Here is a 14,940-nt window from a genome sequence, read left to right as displayed (position 1 = left end):
TGGGTGGATTCGCAGGGAGAAGCATACACAAGGTGAAGGAAGAAGAGAGGAAGATGCTTACCTTTATGAATAAAATATAGATAAATTAACATAAAATAATATAAGTTATTTCATTATGAATTATCTTTATGATTAAAATAGATTTATATATTAAATGTAATTAAAATACGACTAATGAAAAATATTGCGAGGGGGAACGATCGCCCTACGCTAATGGTGTAGCTCCGCCTTCTAATGTTCCTATATACACGACGCGTTAGAGATCTCAAGTCTTTTTGATCATTAAAATGCGTGCTGCGGGACGAGCTTACAACTCCCTTCTAAACCTAGATTAAACATCTCACAACTTTCTATTTACTAAGCTTTAAACTTCTATAGAATTTAATTTTGTTCATTTAATAATCAAAATGAGCAATACTATCATATTCATTAAACAGTTGAAACGGTATTTTTGTTTTTTAAAAAATTAAATTAAAAAAAAAATTCTTGAATATCATTATTATTTCTTCAGTTTCCCTTTTCTCCTTTATATTAGACTAGAGTACATTACAACACAATTAATTGATCACTGCTCCTATTTTCTTTTTCTTTCTTTTTACTTTAATTTCTTTCACTTCTATCTTTTTTTTTTTTTTTAAATAGAAAAAAATAATTTTTTTACATAATAACCACAAAAGCTGAGAAGGAACTGTCCTATCCATTTGTATTGGGCATTTATGACTTTGTACAAATGGCGGCAACAAGAACTGGAAACACACAATGCTTAGACTAAAGAGTAAGCTGAAAGATGAGAGACCAGACCTGACGTTGGATCCTCCTGATGCTAAATCTACCATTGCTCCAGACAAAAATCCCGAAAAGACAAGAAAGATAGGAAGGGGAAAATTACAGAAGAGGCTTTCCATATATAGACAAATTAAAAAAAAAAAAAAACGTAAGCAGCTTTAATATTTGAAGATGCCAAGAGCTCAAGACAAATAATAAAATTTTCAGACTATTGAACAATTGAAAGGAAAGAAAACAAACACAGAATGGAAAACAAAAAATCTTCAAGATATAATTTTCTAAACGATGAAAAGCACTATTAATATTCCTACAGCATTTACCTAACACAGTAGTATCTGACAAAAACATGCTAAATCTACATCTTTTGCAAGTCGTTCCTTGAGTAAATTACACATCATGATCATCAAACTGCAAACCAAAATGGAATCAAGATAATAGGTGTCAGAAAGGAGAAAGAAAATAAAATAGTAGGTAAAGCAGATAAGAAGGAAGATCTTTGGATAAGACTGACCCATCTACCAACCAATTATGGACTGGGCAAAGGGTAATATTAGTGTAACGACATATAAGTTCATATGGCAAAATCATAGTTCTTCAACTAAACTTACTGAATCAAATGATTTATCCTGATGATTATGTACCAAGCTCTAAAAGCAACACTCAAAATGTATAGAAGCTAGTCAAAATGCCAGTCATACCTAACTTAGGAGTAGAGGCCAGCAAGCCAAGCATGTAAAAGAACTTGTGCTCTGGCGGGCATTAGATCATCTCTGGGCTTGGTCTGAACCCGAAGGTCCTACAGAAGGAGCAGCTGGCACGCTGCTTGCTGACCCATTCTCAGCAGGAGGAGGCACACCCCATTTGCCATCAGATTCAAGGGGTTCAAACACATGAACCCCACCATCAGATAGTCCCAATGCAAACTGATTCGATTCTTGTGGATGTGCAGCAATCACAAGTGGGTGGACATTAGAACTGCCGTACAATAAACAAGTGTCAAAATTGACATGGCTGTTGCATAAATAGGAGGCAAAGCACTTTTCTTACCCAACCAGACTAGCAACAATGCAGAACAAAATATAAATGGAATTAATTAATAACGCAACATCCCAATAATCATTATGATAGGTCAAAGTTATTGCAAGTTCAATCACATTTTTGAAACTCACTCTTGCTGATTCAGAATCATCCATGATAACATATCTCGATCATACTCATTTTTTTTTTCTTCCATTATTTGTTTAATATTGCAGTAAGCTAGGGTACAAAAAATTTTAGAAAGATTTAATAAGGGTTTCATGATATGAAAATTTGCCCACGCCACTACTTGGTCAACACTAGAGAAAATTTCCCTTCTCAAGAACAACATAATAATGTGATATTCCACATTGCAAAGGTATTGATAGGAAGAATAAGCCAAATCAAAGTTTAAATTTTAATAATTTATAAAAGGTTGGAGGGAGGGGGGGGGGGGGGTGTGTGGTGTTTGGGTTGGGCGCTCGCCAAGGCAGTTCCCATTGAAAAACATTGGTTAGGTTTTATTTCTGCTGTGCTTGTAAGAATGACAAAATAAACAATGATAGCCATGTAATAATTCAGTCAAGTTTCGCATTTTAAAATATGAGTTAAATAACTTATCAGAAATACATATTGGTCGCCAAATAGGGAATCACTTCACGTGAAAATGCCTAGCAACAAAAACTAGTGTGGAAACATGTCACCCAATTAAGGGGTAGATGAATCTAAGTAGACAAATGTTGAGCAATTGTGCAAGGGCATTACCTGACATTAGTAGGAAGATAAGAGGAAGGATTGATGCGACAACGTAGTCTCAGATTTTGTGCATTAAACACACAGACTGTTGCATCCAAGAAGCTGGCATATACCAGCTGACTTTCACATGAGAATGTTGCATGAGAGATTGGTGCAGAGGATTCACGTATGACCCACTAAACAGAAAAAAAATAAAAAAGAAAAAACTAAGAACAAAAGGGCATCATGTATCTTATGCCAGAAGGTGGACAAAAAAAACAAACGCTACCTGCTTTGCGCACTCTAGCTTAGTTGCTTCATATATTGCAAGCTGAGTCTCGTGTACAACCAGGAATTGTATCTGGTCCTGATGAAATTGTACACGTGTGTCTGATTGTCCAGTTGTAGTTCTCCCAGGTGGAACTTGCAAGAATCTCGTCTTCTGCTTTTCCCATCCATCAGAACTCCAGACACAAAGCTGGAGAAAGACCAAAAGAAAGATTGTTAGGGAATACATTCAAAGCGAAGGCCCCAATAGAAAGGAGCCTTTAGATTTAGGAATTACTTTGCAAATTTGTGTAAAGAAGAGTAGAAAATGTAAAAATTTGCCAATAAGAAAAAGCAGTTCATGGCATAGAGCGAAACAAAAGCCTAAATTCTTATCTTTGTATCACTTAAAAAACCCAAAAAAATTATTCTGTATAGTGTCTGCAAATTAATAAAGCACCGAGTTATGTCAAACGCCAAATTAAAAACAAATTAAAGCGATTATAAATGCATATTTAACTTTTTGTGATCCTACTAGGACAATTGAAAACTGACCAAAGTGACTGAACATAAGACAATGGGAAGATTATTACTTGAGCATCTGCTCCTGATGAAACAAGCACATTCAGCACATGGGAAAAGGCAAGGCCTGTTATTCTTTTAGAGTGACCTTTGAGCTTGCTCTTGACCTGCACCAATAAAAAGAGCACTAAATAACAAGTGTTACTCCTAAACACGAACAATGGAATAAACGTTTACAACTAAATTATACCTCATCAACACGGACATTATAGATCTGAATAGTGGAATCATCCATGCCAATAGCAATAATATTGTTATCTTGAGGATGAAAAGCAAGAAATGTTGCTGCAGGTGGGGGCGGCATGAAAGTTGTCATTGTCTGGGCTTGACCAAAAGAAGATGAGTTTAGTCAAATGAAATCGGCAGAAGAATCCAAATTACAACTAAGGATTCATATAGTACCTTAAATGTCATCATATTAAAAAGGGAAATCTTTCCTCCAGATGCTGACATAACATAAGAATCATTTTTGGACAAAGCAAAACATGGCACAGCCTCTTCAGGGTTAGTGTCAGTAATGTCATTGGTCATCAGAATGCCACTTGAGGGTTGCCATAATTGAGGTGACACACTGGCAGTTGCCTACAGGATGAAGCACCAATGTTAACGCATAATGGAACTCATTTAGAAATTTAAGTAAAAAATACAAATACTGATGGTTTATGAAAAGTACTCTGCATATTACCTTGCCAGTTGAATTACGATCACTTCGTTGCCACTTCCATAGCAGATGAATTGCATTTGATGCTAATGCCAAAATGGCATTACCTGAATTTGTATAAATTAACCTTGATATCTGTAATATTCAGAAAGGAAACTAATGAGGATACCATTGTTGGAAGAAGGAAAGAGCCATAGAAAGTTTTACAAGTGGGGCACATGTGTCTTGAATTCATTTCAAGTGGCATTACATTGCAATAAATAGAAAGTTTTACAAGTAGGATCAGCAGTGGGTAATATATTGCAATCCATTACCCACTGCTGATCCACAAAGCAGGGTCGATTTGGAATAACAATGAGAAAATAATTATTCACTTAACTCTTCAAAAAAAGCACCTATATTTGCCTAAATAATTTTTTTCCTAGTGGAGAAAATTTTGCTTAAATCAAGCTGGTCTTTCACGCCACGTATTAGCAATTAACTAAAGCAGGCAGATTTTCATTTATTACATGCCCTCACAGACTCACACCAAGACCTTTAAGCTATTTAAAAAGAAAAACAGAAATCCACTCTCATTTCAAATTTTGGAGTAATTTCACATTATTTTTAACATTTTGGCATCCTATGAAGTTATGTAATTTCACATTACTGAGACAACAATTTGAAAGTTACGTACTTACTATGAAGTTTGCATGATGAGGCTTATAGGCCCTCCAAGTTGTGCACATTTGAGTTAAGCACAATTAGCATCTTCAAAAGTTAGTCCCAATATGTTGCCCACCTTCATGAGTTCTTAATATAATTTCAACCCCCATCACTTAACGAACACTCTTGAATTATCCATATTGAATAGCATAAAAAGATTTTAAAAAATGCTTTCACAGGATCTTGTCAATGGCAAGTTCCTTAATTTTAAAAAAGCTTCACTTGCCACATGGGACTAATCCTCCTCATGCCATATCACCTCATAAAGATATAAGTATCGGCATTAACGAGAAGATGAGTCCAAGCAAACAACCAAATATTAAGGTATGAGTATGAACCGGGACTATATGCACGCCAAAATTATATTCATTATGCATCAGGTGCTTAACTAAGATGTGCACTGGTGAGTCTTAACTAAGATGTGCACTGGCGAGTATACAGACGTGATATCTGGTGGGATGGAGGAGTTGAAACACAGACATGAAAGTACTCAAGAGCAAACAAGAAAATATAAGAGGATGCTATTGAGCAAATTTTACCTTGTTCACTCTCAAGTTTTCAGGAAGCCTTAAGGACCGACATTGAGATGGTTCATTAATTTCAGTGAGTTTCCATATCTTCGACTTGTCATTGGCTTCTTCAGTTATTCTAGGTTTCACATCTCCCAAGTTCCGAGCATCTCCATTCTAACAAAATCAACTTTCATTAAGCAAAATTTATAACAAAGATTCATATGGCACTAGCAGAAAATGCATTAGATCATGCTCATAGACCCTACTCTACTTCTCATAAATAAACATACACTACCGGAAGTAAATATGTAATTGTGCACATGAAGGGTAATTACCATTCAGGTTGTTAATACAATAAAATTGTAATGCCAGATATAAAACAAGAAGTATGTTCAACTAACCATTCCTGGAATAGTAACCACAGAAGCACTTCTATCTGCAAGTCCAGAACTAGTTGCAGCTGCAGCTGCCGCCGCCGCTGCTGCTGCTGCTGAGATTGGGTTAATTATGGGCTGAACAAGAGAAAACATGTTAGGCAAGACTTGATTGCTAACAGGTCAATGTTGCATAAGAACTAATAATCTAATAATAGTACCTTTGTAACAGTTTCAGATGCTCGTGAGGCATCATAAGAAAGATTCTCAAACGAACGCAACAATCTAAGACCATCCGAATTTGCCAATATTTTAATACCATTCTCATTGGCAGAAACTGCCAAGAGAGTGCCATCTTTGTTGAAGCGGATACGTGGGCTTGCCTACAAATTAGTAAAGCCAAAAATGAGCATCTATCACCCTCCAACATATTCGCTTAACAATTTACTGGTACAAAAGGAACTTACTGGAAGACCTCCATCAGCATCAATTGATGTCAAATTTTGAATATTGTCCATATCCCAAAACTTGATAGAGAAATCATCACCAGCAGCCAAATATCGGTTCTTTGTAGTATCAAATTGAACAACACCCAAAGAACGTTTGCGGAAACCTTGATAGCTCCTTTTCACATTACCTTCACTTTCATTCCATTCAACAATATGTGACTCCCCATCTTTACTTGTCCCACATGAAAAGAGCCTACAGTTCCAACCATAAACCCAAAGAAAAGGGCCAAATGAATAGGTTGATGTTAGTTTGTCGATGCACCAATACACCTCAAAATACAAGATTTAATGGCACACTAAGTTGAGCATATTAACCTTGTACCATCAGCACTGTAAGCCATGGTTGTGCACCAGCGACCAGGAGCCTCATAATCAACACGAGATCCCAAATTGTCATACAACCATGCCTTTATCTTCCCATCTAATGCGGTTGAAAAAATAAACTGAGGGGGAAAAAGCAAAAGAAAATATCAAGAACATGGGGAGACTGGCAATAATTTGTCATAGGAAGGAGGAAAAAAAGCATGCCAAGCCCAAAGTAGGGAAAGAGGAACAACTAAAAGAAGCCCCCTTGATGGGAGTGGAGAGGTAATGTGAAACTTGAAAGCTACCTGAATGTTTTCCTTATGGTGAGGGCAGACAGAATAAACAGGTGCCTCATGACCTTCAAAAGTATACTGTTTTGTACCAGTAGCAGCATCCCATACCTAGCATTGCAAAACAAAATAAGTAACCAATGATGTCTAAAATGTTTGAAACAGACACATAGAATACGAAAAACAAACCTTGATGGTCCTGTCATCACCGCAAGTTATTACACAAAGTTGCTTATTAGGGGTGGAGAATGCAAGATCATTTACTCCACCAACATGAGCATCAATCTAAATATCAGAGTCAACTGTCATTACGTATTTAAGAAAATCAAACAGCATAAGTAACAAGCTCCATACTTTCACTCAACTCAGTATCATATATATATATATATATATATACCTCTAAGTGCTGCCTTACATCATCACCACCCTGGTAAGAATATATTTGTACAATGTGCCTTGAGTATGCAACTCCTGTTGTTGGAACAGAGAGGACACATCAGTAAAGTACCTTTGCATCCCTAAAGCATTTGATGGATGTATTCTATGATGCCATGATGGATTAGCTTACCAAATAAGGAGCCATCAGGACTCCAAATCACACGGTTCACAGACACACCAGGATCTTTAACTAGAGCTGTCTGAATTTAATGAAAAAATAGGTAGTTTTAAGTAATTCCAACATAACAGGCATTAAGGATTATCACTATAAAAAGCACAACGGATAAACCTGCAGAGGCATTGAACATGTGCTAAGATCCCAAACTTTGAAGTTTCTTAACACCAATCTCTCCCTAGAACCAACTTCCCACAGCCCAACATCTCCCACATTGGTACCAACTGTAGCAGCATATTAAGAACACACAATGACCACATACCAAGAATGCTTAAAGGATGTTAATATACAAAATAATACACAATATCAACCAAATGAAAGACTAGAAAACAAAAGACCTAGAAGAATAGTCTGCTGAACAGGATGGAAATCCATGCTCATAGGAGATGATCCCTGATTCAAAGTCCGAGCAAGAGTCTTTGGCAAGTCATCTGGCGCATTAAAAGTCTGACCATGACCGTGTCCTGGAAATGATACTGGCAACACATTAACTGGCAAATTGACCTGCATAAATGAGAAAAGATCAATAATATAGATATTTTCAGCAGACATGACAGAAACATAATTCATCAATTTCAAAAGCATAAATAAGAAAACAGAGATAGCTTTAAGATAAAATTCATGAACATAACCAATGGCTAGATTAATATTTGCATAATACCTCATCAGAAATTCCCATGGGCCTTGTTCGTTTTGCAACATGATCGGAATCTCCAGATGGATAATCAACAGAAGGATTAGTTGGAGGAGTCCTTGGATGCTTCAGAGCAGCTATTCAACGCAACAAAACACATCTGTTTGTTAAAAAGAAAAAAGAACTACCCATTTCGTACAATCTCAGCATGATAATGCCGAAGAACTTAGAAATTTATATCAAAACTATGGATACTACCTGGGATTGATGGAGCACCAAGGCCAATGGCTCCTCCTCCAGAAACAGCTGGATGAGTTACAGTGGAAGGATTAGACATCCAACCAGCAAGAGGTGCTGGAACAGGTGCTGGTGTATGCTGGAATGGCTGAATACAAAATCCAAGCGCACTAAGATTAGATTTCATCACTCAAATGGTGTTAAAACAGAGCAGGCCAGATAACTCACCCCATGCGCACCAAGGGGAGGAAACCCTCCAGGTTTTGGTAAAGATCCAAGCAGAGGATTATTTGCAGGTGATGGAGCCCGAGCGCCATTTGGTTGCCCACATGAATGATCCACAAAAAGAGTTTTAATATCTGGATTTGGCCTTGGATTTTTACAAAGTTGATGTTGCCAATTCAAGCTGTAATTTACATAGCAAGCAAGTAATTTGTTTGTGACAACATATTGAATGAAACAAGTAATTGATGCCTAATAACCCTGTAACATTAATGTGATTTCTGCAAAGGCTAAAACTAAATAAACATAACCACTACTAGCTTTTACACATACATTCCAGAAATTATGACTAAAAGGCACATTATTTGAGAAACGCATAGAACACCAATGGTTTAACTAGCACAACCCCTAGCCAGATATTACATTGATGAGAACTAATCTGGTAATATTATATATGCAAAATACTTGTATTAAAGACCATGCAAGGCAAATGGATCTGCACCTCTTTCATGTATAAAGACAAGTTAGATAAGACATTGACATTGTCAAGCAAAAGGCCCAAGAAGTCACTTTAAGATAAAACAAATGTCATCCGGCCAAATGACATCCCTAAAAATTACCTTTGGTTAATTAGAGTCCGTAGCCTTGAATTCTTAAGGTTAGGAAACTGCAATTTATCACGAAACAGAGGATTTGCTTCAATAAGCTTCTTGAGCTCCACCAACATAATTGCTCTTGCCGATTTTGTGTCTCCATACTTGGATAGTTGCTCATTCTCCCTGTAAGACACAATCATTTTCATTACAACTGCTATTGTTACTCAGATTGAGACTTTGAATTATTCCCCGTATCTTATACCTGAAATTCTCCAATGTCAATAGCTGAGTGATTTCTTTGAAAAGCTCCTCATTGAATGTGGCAAACACTTTCAAATCCTTCACCAATATATCCACTGCCTTGGAACGATCATGCCTATCAAAATCTCAAACATTGTCATCCATATGTAGAACAATTGTTACATACAAGCGACACTTCCTAAAGCAGAAAATGATGTAAACTGGAATCTTTTGCTTACTTATCCAATGCTTCAAGATACTTTTGTTTCCTAATCTCAAAAAAGATTTTCATGGAGTATCGATTATCATCCACTTTCGTGAAACCCGAGAGATACTTCTCCACCTCATCCCAATTACCACTGTGCACCTCATCCTCAAAATACTTCATGTTAAAGAAAAACCCAGATTCCTGTTCAAGCCTATTTAACATTTGAAACAATAATTAATGTGTCCACATCAGCAAGTCATAATTACTGAAACATACCCAATAATAAATAATTAAGGAAAACTTAAATTTAGAAAGCTCACTTGTGAACAGTCTCTTTGAACTTTTCCTCATCAAGGAACTGCAGGATCAAGAACACAAGCTCTCTACTAAGAGATGACATCTTAACAGCCCCGCTTTCGCTTAGAAATGCGCAAATATCACCTAATTATCACTAGATCTGGGTAGGAAATTCCACAAAAATTATATATATAAAAAAAAGTGTCAGCCATGACTAACCAGCTATTTCAAAAAAGGATAAAAAAATAATAATAATAATATCGCGTGAATTTAAAAATCGTACTCAAAGCAGATCATTTAACCATTAACACACCAAAAATCATCATTTCGGGCATAATTACTACACATAATAAGCATTTAACATGAAATGAAATCAGGATCAGAAACAAGTAAACGAAGAGAAAACAAAAGCAAAATTAGGGTTTTGATATTTTCAGGGATCAAAGAGATACAGAAAGCAGCTTTATATTAGATAGGATTCAAAGATAAAAAGGGAAAAAATGAACCCAAAAAAAAAAAGCAGGTCGAGCAAAAAACAAGAGAAAGAGAGCACTCAAAAAATAAAAACACACACAAAAAAATAAAGTGATAGATTCTATAGCGTAAAGCAAAAAGCGAAATTTCTAAGAAACTCACCTCGTAAACAAAGCAGAGAGATCAGAGACCCAGAACGAGAGATATACAGAGAGAGAGAGAGCTACGAGAAGCTTTCTCTCTCTAAAAACCACAGCTTTTTCTCTCCAGAAATGAAGCTAGATTTATCTTTCTCTTTCTAGACTTCCTCTCCCCAGAAAATTTATATATATATATACACACACAAACATTAAAACTTGCAGGAATGGCGTTTTTTATAGGGAAGAGGAGACAGATAAAGAGGGTGATAAGTGCACTCGCTTATCACTAGTGCGTATCTAATCAAATGATAGCTTATTAAAGATAAGATCCGGTTCGTATGTATAAGCACAGTTGATTGTGGTCCCTACTTAGCCGGCTACGTTTTGTCGAGTTTATCGGCTCGGAATCTCTAGCTGACAACTGTCTATCTCGAGTGAAATATCTTCTACAATAAAGTCCACCGTTATTTCGTGTTCTGGCAAAAGCATGGACCCACTTAGCAACCCTAGAGCAAAGCATTTTCTCTGTTCAATAGCTATTTCTCAATGCAAGTGTTGATTGAACGGCTAGGAATTGAGGTGAAGGTAGAACTGAGGAATAGAGTAAAAAAATCAGGACAGCGATTTTTATTTATATTTTTTTTTTTTAACTCTTCAGATCCCTCTAGAAACAACAATCTTTTTCTCGGACGGGACCCAGTAATTTTACCCTTAGATTTAGGAGAATATTACAAGAGTTGCCATTGAGGGTCAGTTGCGCAGAGATGGAGACGTGGGCACTGATTGTATCACGTGATACAGTAGTTTGGGTTCATGATTTCGATAAATGGAAATGGATGAGATGAGATGAGAAATGAGATTTGTTGACGATTTATCGCGAGATATTTATGAGCGAAGAGAAAGTCCGTTTTGATATATAGGTGTAGCAATAATTGACTAATGGAAAAGTTGTTATTAAATGGAAAAATTAGGTGGGGAAGTTTGGGTTAGTGTGGGGGTTACTGTATCTCATATGTTCGTCCGCCATTACTACCCTTTCTATCAAATCCATGTATTTTGGTTTTAATAAACTTAAATTTATATAATTATATAATGGTTTTCAATATTTAAAAATAATTTAAAAAAATATAAATGTAAGATTGACCAGGATAAGTAAATAAAGTAAATGAAAGTTGACTTGAGAATTTGAAATAAAAATTAGAAAGAAAAAGAAGCCGACAAGAGCTCAATAGAAAGGATGAGATGGTCCGCACAAATCAAAAATTGCTGGAAACAACAAATCACGAGGGAGATCAACGGTGGAAAACAGAGCAGGTAGGGACAGGTGTGAAATATTTCAAACGGACAGGACCAAAAACGAAAGAAAGGGCAAGATTCTAGCATTAAAGAGGACAGAAAATTCAAGCCCACTCTCACGAGGGAGGAGCGTGGAAGACACGAAGCACTGACAATGGAACAAAGTGGTCGTGTGACTGGTGTCAGAAGCGATGGGGCCTACAATTTTTTTTTTGGTTGCAGTCTGACTCTGAGGCAGATTTGATGTGATGGGTTGCAATTATCAAATGAAAAAATATGTCCGATTTTGTTTGGATATTAGAGATGTCAATATTTCAATTGCGCAATCTGATTATTTCTATTTATATTAATTTAAATTTATATATTAAATTTCTATTATTTATTAATTTTAAAATAATTAATGAAATAGATAATATATTTTAAATAAATATAGTTTAAATGTTTTATATTATTATTATTATTTAACATATAGAAAAACGAAAAAATTTAATAATTTTTAATTGAATATTTTTATTAAAATTTATGTGCATTAATTTAGTAAAAATTTTAATATAAATATTTAATTGAAAAATTATTAAACTTATTTTTATATAAAATCAATTTTATATTTACTACATTCATTTGAAAATACAAGATCTTGCCTAATAAATTTACTAGACATAAGAAAAGCCAACATATATAATTGTGTTTAGAGGGTTGAAATTATTTTTTTGAATAAAAATATTATTTTAAATATTTTTAAAAAAATTAATTTTTAAATTATTTTATTATTTTAATATTTTTATGATTAAAATTTATTAAAATTAATTTTAAAATTATTTTTAATATTTTTTAATTAATATATTTAAAAAAAATTATTTTTTCAGTAATAGTTCCAATAACAATGTAAATAAGCTCATAAAAGTATAAATAATTTTATAACTAAACGACATATTAAAAAAATATATATATATATATGGTGAAAAAACATATATGATATATCCATAGGCTGTAATGGAGTGAACCACCTTTGATAACAAATAGCCTGCTATAAATTTTACCAAGAAGTTATTTGGCATTTTGGAAAATATGATTAAATAAGGGGAAAATTTTCTCTTGTTTATGAGAATACCGAATATTATCGATAAAATCCAATTATTGAGTTCAGAATTATCTTTATTAAAATTTTTAAGCTAATTAAATTTGTTCTCTTATTATATATTTTCTCGTAACTTTGATATCTCTGATTATATATTTTCTTATTTTTTCTTATTTATTATCAATGTAGGACTCTAACAATAATAATAATAATAACAATCCTCTTTATTATTCTAATTAGATTTAGTAACTTAATAATTAAATTATATTCATTATTATAATATAAAAAATTTAAATTTCGTTGATGAATATAAATTTCTTAATTAAATATGTAAAATATAATTAATATGTTATTAAAAATTAATTGATAATATCCACTTATTATGATTAATAATCAATAAATTTTAATTTAATAATATCTGAATCATTTTCACAACTATAAATTCTCAAGTTTATTATGGTAAGAATGAATATTATATATATATATATATATATATATATATATATATATAATAACAATGTAACCTATTAGACTAAAATATACTTAAAAGGGAATTTTAAAAGATAATAATAATAATAATAATACAACAAAGGAATCATGTTCATCGCTAGAGACGAAGCATGTGGGATGAAAGTTCTTTAAAAGAGTTAGTTTTTTTTTTTTTTTGGCCTCTGGTAAAATATTTAATTCAGTTATAGTACAGAACTCTTAAATTTATTCCCAAAAGAACCATGACAAGAAGTTCAATCAAAACCTTTTATTTTGGGACATCCTTTTGCAACCCCACTATTGAATGTTGTGGGCACACTTTAGAAAAACTTTTTTTTCTTAAAATAAATAAATAAATATTAAAATATAACTATTAATCATAATGACTTCTATTATAATAAGAGATAAGCATTATTCAATTTAAATAGAATACATCGAACTGAATCACTTTAATTTTATAATTTAATTTGATTTTTAAAATAATTCAGTTCGGTTCGATTTTAAAGAGAAAAAAAACCGATTAAATCGAACTGAACTAAATAATTTTATTGATTTTTTAATTGATTTATTTTTATGATAAATTTATAAATTATATGTAATTTTATATATATAAATTATTTAATTTCATTGATTAATTGTTATTAGGTTCAAACTAAGATTAAAATCATATAAAATAACTTGAAAATCAAGTTTAAATTAAAAAATAATAAAAAATTAAAACGGTTCAATTTGAACATAACCAAAAATAAAGTGATTTAATTTGATTCGATTTTTCATTCATTTCGATTTGATTCGATTTTTAAAATTTCTAATTTAATTTTTATGATTTAATTCAATTCGATTCGATTTAAATCGAATGCTCATCGTTAATTATAATTAACGGTTAGTGTATATTTACGCAAGATAAACAAAGGGAAAAGAAATTGGTACAACCATCACTATGATTAAAAAGTGGAAATGAAAGTTGATTTCACTTAATAAGAATTAATAGTATTAATTTGTAGACTTTGCTATCGGTAGTGGGGATATAATTAACAACTTAACGCATCTTTGAAAAACTTGGGCTCTAAGATTTTGACAAGATTTGAAAATGACTCTTATACTCAACTTTGGCTTTTTCTATCACCATTCTTTCTTTTTCTTTTTATATTAAATTAGAAAATTAACTTAATTTCCATTTTTTTTTTATATTTTTCATAAAACTTTTGAATCTTAAAATTACAGTTGACGATAGACATTGACCTTTTTTTTAATTGGAAAATTAATATTATCACATATCATATTATTGTCATTTTTTAATGATCACAAATAAATTATCCAAAGTAGTAGGGCAAGAGGAATTTTAAAAAAGAAAATATTTCAGTCAAATAGAAATAAATCCACTGATAATTATATTTTTAAAAAAATATTATAAATTAAATTATATAAATTAAAATATTAAAATTTAATAATTATTTTTTATATTATCACATAAATCCGATTAGAAAAATCGTAACAAATTAGTCATTAAACTAGCACTTTCTAATACACAAATTTTTCTAAAATTTTCCTTTGCCTCATTCCTTCTCCTGAAAATTTTATTTTTGGATGTAACTTTTTATGATTCTGGTCCATATCCCAACTTATGTCAAAAATAATTTTTTATATTTAATTTTTTTTAATTATTTAGAGA

The 14,940-nt window shown here is 32.8% G+C and overlaps 1 protein-coding gene across 2 annotated transcripts; it reads right to left on the bottom strand.

The window, feature by feature from the left end:
* Positions 1–978: 978 nt before the first annotated feature.
* LOC110648268 (topless-related protein 1) lies at positions 979–10,617 on the bottom strand. Of its 2 annotated transcripts, none has more exons than XM_058148493.1 (27): positions 10,428–10,617; positions 9,815–9,951; positions 9,526–9,705; positions 9,309–9,422; positions 9,071–9,229; positions 8,457–8,634; positions 8,250–8,376; positions 8,019–8,128; positions 7,696–7,861; positions 7,472–7,581; positions 7,313–7,382; positions 7,142–7,215; positions 6,934–7,029; positions 6,760–6,855; positions 6,464–6,591; positions 6,107–6,341; positions 5,861–6,022; positions 5,667–5,777; positions 5,293–5,439; positions 4,073–4,183; positions 3,790–3,969; positions 3,578–3,706; positions 3,399–3,494; positions 2,828–3,016; positions 2,569–2,735; positions 1,485–1,761; positions 979–1,194 (listed from the first exon to the last, which is right to left on the bottom strand). In XM_058148493.1, the coding sequence occupies exons 2-26, from the start codon at positions 9,892–9,894 to the stop codon at positions 1,551–1,553; spliced, it is 3,426 nt and encodes a 1,141-aa protein (XP_058004476.1). In that variant the 5' UTR covers positions 9,895–9,951; positions 10,428–10,617; the 3' UTR covers positions 979–1,194; positions 1,485–1,550. The 2 variants fall into 2 exon arrangements, with proteins under 2 accessions (XP_058004476.1, XP_058004485.1); XM_058148502.1 differs by having other exon boundaries at positions 979–1,196; positions 1,488–1,761.
* Positions 10,618–14,940: the final 4,323 nt, after the last annotated feature.

This window comes from Hevea brasiliensis, chromosome 1, assembly GCF_030052815.1.
Source record: "Hevea brasiliensis isolate MT/VB/25A 57/8 chromosome 1, ASM3005281v1, whole genome shotgun sequence".
Taxonomy (NCBI): Eukaryota; Viridiplantae; Streptophyta; class Magnoliopsida; order Malpighiales; family Euphorbiaceae; genus Hevea; species Hevea brasiliensis.
Note: the sequence above shows the minus strand (reverse complement) of the source record. Positions and strands in the feature narration are given on the sequence as shown.